We start from the raw sequence: 7363 nt of genomic DNA, 5'->3' as shown, positions 1-7363 counted from the left end.
TAGTAGCAAGCAACGGGGGGTGATACGCGTCGGCGGGCACCAACGCACACACTTCATCCGAAACGTTCACACTCTCCTCCCCATCGGGACTCAGCCCACTTAACACCAGGTCCAGAATGCCCCCATGCTTATTGCTTACAGAATTATATTGATAAAATTTAGTGAATTCAAGAAACAATTCAAATTGTTTTTTTACATTCGCACTACAAGAATTGAGATTAAAATCTCCAAGAACTAAAACATTTAAAGTGGCATATTTGCAGAACACTTTCTAAACAATTTAACACATTAATATAATCTGTATCACTAATTTTAGGCGGTAAATATACAACACAGCAAATAAATTTAATACAATTTTTAAATCTAATTATAGTTATTAACAGTTCCATTTTGTCAGTAAACTCATCTACATCGGTAACTAGTTCCATACTATAACAGTCGCGCACGGCGAGTAGTACCCCTCCCCACCCCGCATCCCCGCCGCGGTCCTAGCGCAGCACAGTGTAGCCGGGTGGGAACAACTCTGCGTTATATACGGAACTTGTTAGGAATGTTTCAGTCAGTGCGGTACTGTCATAGTAAATTTTGTAACCCCAGTAAATTCACTGCCATCTGTCGACACACTTTAAAACTAAAAGTGAAGATTTATAAAAATACGATAGAATGTATTTAAATATAGATAAATGAATTTTTTTATTTGCATTAATTATTTTTTTGATTTTGACCCATGTTCTTTCACTGATATGCGTTAAAATTGTTAAATAACAAACGAAACCGTCAACGCCATCTATACGACTGTAGGCCAAAACTAGTAGCGCCCTCTGAACGAGAATCAAATTTTCTTGATTTTTGAGGCACGTTTTTTCCTTAGACTGTATCTATCTACATATTACGGAGTTATATCTATCTTTGACCGTACGGTGAGCTGAGGCGAGGGCGGGCAGTATTAAATCAACTTACCAACTTCTACTATACGTAATTTTAATAAAATAACACTAAATAACAAAAGTAAATAATTATTTTATATGTATATCAGTCGAATTTGTAGACCTTTTTATTTACCAGTGTCACCGTTCCAAGAGACTTGAGCATGTCCTTTGATGCCTTTTTATTGTTTGTTGGTAAAGTTTTCAGACAATTCACATAGCGAGCAGGTAGTCCACTTTCAACCGCACCGAGAATGATTACCTAAAAATATACAAGTGCAGTTAATATAATTATAATAATATATATTGGGCTTGGCTTACAGTTTCCACGCTAAGGCAATGCTGATTGGAAGCTTCGCTAACACCTAGGTACCTTGAATTTCTCTGCAGATAAAATTTCGAGCATAAGTTTTGAGAAACCCATCCATACTATCCATACTTATATACATAAGGATATATATATACTAAAAATCACTAAAACAACTTTGATTACGTAAATGAGTTATACAATACTATTTATTCATGTAATAATAATTAGAAATACATATAAAACTTAAAAAACTAAAACTAAAAATAAATAAAACTAATCTTAAAATAAATACCTAAAAACAGTAAAAACTAATCCCCTGCGGCACGCGGCATGGTGCCGTAGATGCTGGCAGCATTTCCTCGCTGTATTGCAATGCTTACTGTTTGTGCGAGGAAGCTGCCAGCTCTACGATCACCAGTGATGTCTATAATTTTTTTAGCTAATTGCTTAAATAATGAAGACGCATTCGGACCCCACGGGCCAAGGGTCTCGACCCCAAAAGCTACGAAATCGAAAATATATATATACTTAAATAAATAAAAAATAAATGTTTATTGAGTTCGCACAAACAAACGTAATTATAACCGGGCAGGTGCCTCTTTTTAAGCGTACAATGACACTTGTGTCAAGAGACACCGCTCTCCCGTAGGTGGCAATAAAAGGTAGGCAATAGGTGGTATATAAAAGCAATAGCTGTGGCTTAAAACTAATGTTTCTTCAAAATAACTAAAAATAGAAAGAAATTAAGTATATAAAGCTAATTTTAACAAAAATCTGTTCTTAATAGAGTACCTAAGCCTTTTTCTTTTTATGTAAGGTACAATGAGGTGGACTACAATTTTAATAAAGTTTTAACAATCGAAGGGATGTGTGTGTGTGTGTGTGTGCGTGTGTTTGTGCATGTTTATTAAATTTAGGTAAACTTTCTGTGTGCGTGTGTATAGGTTCTGGATGCGTAAAAATGCAGGAAGATTTTTTTTTTTTTAAGATGTAGTATACAGTATACAATTAATATTAGACGACTTCAACTAATATATTTTCAACATCATTATAGCTTTTAGTGTTAATCCATGTATTAAGTTTACTTAAAGATTCTTTAGAGCTTGCGGGGTAAATATAACAACTTATTTATATAATTATACAATTTTACCGACTGAGCTACGTACTGCCTCTTTGCGAATACGGATTTAGGTACAGAAGCGGATATTACGTCGGGTTTTCTTCTTTTAGATTTATTATCGTCTGTTTCAGGTTTGTATACGGTTTCTTTATGCCTTCGTAAAACTGCATTAATTACATATAGCTTTCTAACTGAGAGCAGGTCCGAAATTTGGTAGAGCTCACTGGTAGGGAACATATAGGGCTTAAAGTACATTACCTTGATTAACGCTCTTTGAGCTCTTTCTAACTCCAAAAACATAGTTTTTGTGGCACCGCCCCAGATTGGAATACAGTAGGCAAGAACCGAGTGAGCGAGAGAAATATAAATCTGGTTAAGTAGCTTTTTTGTTACTACGTGTCGAAGATTTTTAAAGATCCAAATCATCTTTCGAGTGCGCGACATGATTAGTTCAATATGTACATGCCAGGTAAGTCTCTGATCTATCATAACGCCTAAATATTTTGTGTACTCAACTTTGTGGATCTCTGAGCATGTACAATTTACATGTAGGTCGTTACAGGTATGTATTCTCAAAGTGAAGGTAGACTTGGGCTGCGTTCTTTTGTATTTAGTGAAACATATGAAGTTCGTTTTTGCTATATTTAATGTTAATAGATTATTTTGTAGCCACTGAGCAATTTTTGCTAGTCCAGACTCCAGACTCGGCGGATCTCTTTACATCTTCCCAGCTATCCCCCAGAACACAATAGCTGTATCATCAGCGTAAGCAAAAATCGATCCGTTATCGATTTTAAGTTGACAAAGTTGATTGACGTATATTAAGAAGAGAGTTGGTCCGAGAACATTTCCTTGAGGAACGCCATAACTTATGTCGCATTCCTCACTAAGATATTCACCAATCTTAATTCTTTGCTTACGGTTATGAAGGTAGCTGGTAAGTAGCGACAGTGGTACTCCTCTGATTCCAGTGGCTTCTAAGGATCTAGTTAGTATGGGAACAGAAACAGTATCAAATGCTTTCTTTAGGTCTAAGAACACGGTAAGTGATTTTTTATTTTTGTCTAGTTTGTCTATTATTAGAGAAGATAGAGCTGATACTGCGTCTTCTGTGGAGAGATTTCGTCTAAACCCATATTGGACGTTTGACAAAATGTTAAATTTATTTAGGAAGTTTAATATTCTGGTATTTACGACTTTTTCTATAATTTTTGATATGACAGGTAGGACCGATATAGGTCTGTAATCGGATATACAATTTCTATTTACTTATATATACTTATCGATAATAATATTATAGATGCGAAAGTCTGTCTGTCTGTGTGTTTTACCTTCTCACACTTAAACCGCTGAACCGATTCAGTTGAAATTTTGCATAGAGATAGTGTGTCCCGGGGAAGGACATAGGATACTTTTTATCCTAGAACTCATCCCTTATAGGGGTGACAAGGGGGATAGAAATTTGTATGAGGAATCAATAACCGCTGAACTGATTTAGATGAAATTTTGTATGAAGATAGTTTGAGTTGTGGGGAAGGATATAAAATAAAATAGTTTTTATCCCCGAAATCATCCCTTAAGGGTATAAAAAATGGGGTGAAAATTTGTAGAAGAGATCAATAATTTCTTAAAAAAAGGACAAGCCTTTTACCATTTAAGTTTTCGTAAGAAATAAAGAATGTTTATGTATTTTTGACCAATTAGCCATACCTTTAAGGAATGAGATGGGGATGGAAGTTTGTATGGGGAATAAATAAAGAGCGGATTGGATGTACAGAGAGAGGAGAAGGGAAGTGGAAGATAAGAAGTTGCAAAAGTTGGAGAAGTTGAGTAAGTTGGAGAAGTAGAAGAAATTGGAGAAGTTGGAGAAATAAAAGTGGAAGTGAAGCGCAGTTACAAAGTAAATAAATAAAAGAAAACAATATTTTTTTTAAAAGGGATTATAAGAAGTTTCGTTACAAATAAAGAATGTTTATTGATTATTAATTTTTAACCAATTGGTCATCCCTTTTGGGGGTGAAAAGAAGAGTGGAATAAAAAACAGATTTGTTTTAAAATTAAGATACCCAAATTACTAATTACATGCAGAGGAAGTCGCGAGCAAAAACTAGTTAGTAAATATATATTAGCCGTCGTTACGACAACCTCCGGATTAGAAACCGCATGTGCCATACCGCAAGTTGGTATAGTAGAGCTAGTATCAGATGAACTTTTCGGCTCAGGCCGGTGGACTGAAAGGAGTTAACCTGATATACTTACCTAAACTTATCTTTACTATACCTTCATATATGTATCAGACGGGCGCCTGTTGTAGGGGAGAACTTGTCCTGGCCTTAGCTTCGCAGGGTTTTGGGTTAGGATGTAAGCGCGAGCTACTATCTCATATCCGTCACTTCTTGCCACCGTCACGTTCTTAGCAAAGTACATCTTGCGGTCCACACCTTCTTGCCTGAACATAATATTTTTATAATATTTATCTTTAAAAATGTATAGGCGACGTGGCGGGATCCGAGACCTTGGACTAACCGCTTTTATCTTAAGTATACCTAAATAATAAATAAAAATAAGTTTTTGTAAAAAAAATACAAGCTTTTATTGCTAACTGTACTTTTCTTTTAACATACAACTAATTACTCATCGAATAAATTCTAACAAGCCCAAACACAAATATTAGTTTTATCACAGTTCCTAATATGGCCTCCTCCTGTGTCCATCATCAGATCAGCTCTGGTACCATTAATATTAATATTACGTCTAGGCCGTCCAGAGTAGAGTCGCGAGAGCTGCGTTCTCGGGGTAGAAGTGGAAACGTAAGATAAAGATAACAAGAAATCAACTTTCGTTACAGTTTGATTCTTTGTTACAGTTTTTAATATTACAATCACAATTTACTTGTCTAGATATTTCATTTTGTTAGTATCAATCAGCCAAAGATTGCCCCAAACAGTATCGTTTGTGTCCGGTACAATGGTTGCCACGGCTCCGTTCCACGTCTGGGCCTGCATGTCGAAATCCAGTCTGTAGTCCTGCGAAAATCATCTTATAAACTTTAACTCAAATTTCGGACATATATTTTTATCACGGTGTACTAAGTACATACACAAAATAATTATATCCCACCGTAGAGGTAAACTCGAAGATCTTTAGGTATATCTATAAAAATACAGTCTTGCTGGACTTTTTTTAAATAAATAACTTTAATTAGTAATTACACTGTCTGCACTAATTATTTTCTGCCCCTTAACAGCTCAAGCGGTTATATATCACATTGATGCGATTTCCAAATGCGGCGTCCGTGTGATAAATGCAAAATCATTATACAGATATCACGTCAATTAGTGCCTGTGGCACAAAATAATTAGTAATAATTACATAGTATTTCATACAGAAGCGACATGACTTATTCCGCTGTAAATGAAATTTTCAGATTTTCTACCGACTAACAGAATCTCAATTCGATTAGCAACGCAATAACAAAATTACTTTAATCACATTTTTAGCATGTAATGCAAACTTGAATCGCATTTGTATTACATAGTATTAATAGAAGGCAGACACAGGCGGATAGAAACTATTCAGATACTCGTTATCAACTAATATTTACCTACCAGTACAATTATTATAACGCCTCTCTTAAAACCTAAAATTTCATACTTATATAGTAAAATTATTTTTATTATTCCTTACTGGCAATTTGGCGGGAGCATAATACACGGCCGAAGGATTCTTAATGTGAATTCTATTACTAAGCAGGTTGCTGCCGTACGCAAAATAGAAAAATACCTCCATTCCTGTAGTCTGACACATGTCAATAATGGAATATAAATTAAAATGTTATATGACTTATATGTCACGTTTTATGGTATTTGATTTATAACACGTACGTAATAATTTTATGGTGAGCGTAAGACAAATCAATTTTATATATATTAAAGTCTGTACTTCACGGCTAACAGACAGCGATCTAAAACTCAATCATAAATGATATGACATTTTATTTTATGTCATGACCTTTAAACTTTAAAACTTAACATAGGTTAAGAAAAACTCAAGGGTGAGTTGGCCTGTGGGGTCAACAGTTTCTAATAAAACTACGTGTACTTTTACATAGTTTTTCTTAATCCACCAACGAAGCAGCAACTGTCGTTCGCGATGCTTCATGATAGCATCTCTTTTAAGCACTTTACGCCCATTACAGGTTGACTGGGGGTCGATTTATGAATTGCGAGCGCTCGATTTCGTGTGGCTTACTTCAATACTTTCTTCACTACTAGGCATTTTAATTCTACTAATAGGATTGAAAACGAGTGACCAATTACCACTAGATTCCAAATTTATATCGGTCGTATTTAAAAAATAGCATTTCGCCGTTACCCACAGATTTTCGAGTGACGAAATCGAGCGCTTGAAATTCAAAAATCGGCCCCCAGATCTCTATTAATTACCTAATACCGTGTGATATACGTATGATGGTTTGGCGTTTTATATCAATATTCATACTATTGTACTGATGTTGTTGATTCATATACGCACATTTACGTCGATCCAAAATAGATAAAGTACTGTCCCCTTGCCAAGCCCTTTTGAACAGCGGCTCACACGCTGCACACAGTGCACACGGGCTGTAAAATTGCCGCGTATAGTGTAACCGACCCTGTGTAATAAAATTTCAATAACACATTAAAAAGTTATCGAAATTGTATATACATTACGTCGGTATTTTTATTATATAATATTTTAGGCAAGGCCCTTGTTTCATTTATTAATATTAATAATATCCAAGTTGGCTGCAGTAGATAATTTATTTATTGTGCTTTGAGTACTCATTTACTCTCATAAAATAGACATGATGGGTTGGTTTAAATTTAAAATTAATTACTAACATATTTCATTTTAATATGCTAATTACAGAAAAACGATCAGATTACCACGACCGCAAAGTTGATGCGAGAATAAGCAATTTACCCGTAGTTTGTTCAATTAATAACGCAATCTAAATTTGAAAAT

At 35.0% G+C, this 7363-nt stretch overlaps 1 protein-coding gene across 1 annotated transcript; it reads right to left on the bottom strand.

The window, feature by feature from the left end:
- Positions 1 to 1013: 1013 nt before the first annotated feature.
- Positions 1014 to 6164, bottom strand: LOC134756272 (gamma-glutamylcyclotransferase-like). Its single transcript, XM_063693100.1, has 4 exons — positions 6044 to 6164; positions 5249 to 5382; positions 4637 to 4805; positions 1014 to 1188 (listed from the first exon to the last, which is right to left on the bottom strand). The coding sequence occupies exons 1-4, from the start codon at positions 6161 to 6163 to the stop codon at positions 1033 to 1035; spliced, it is 579 nt and encodes a 192-aa protein (XP_063549170.1). The 5' UTR covers position 6164; the 3' UTR covers positions 1014 to 1032.
- Between the last annotated feature and the right edge of the window lie 1199 nt (positions 6165 to 7363).

This window comes from Cydia strobilella, chromosome 3 (assembly GCF_947568885.1).
Source record: "Cydia strobilella chromosome 3, ilCydStro3.1, whole genome shotgun sequence".
NCBI classification, from domain to species: domain Eukaryota; kingdom Metazoa; phylum Arthropoda; class Insecta; order Lepidoptera; family Tortricidae; genus Cydia; species Cydia strobilella.
The sequence above is the reverse complement of the archived record's forward strand: the minus strand, read 5'-3'. Positions and strand labels throughout refer to the sequence as shown.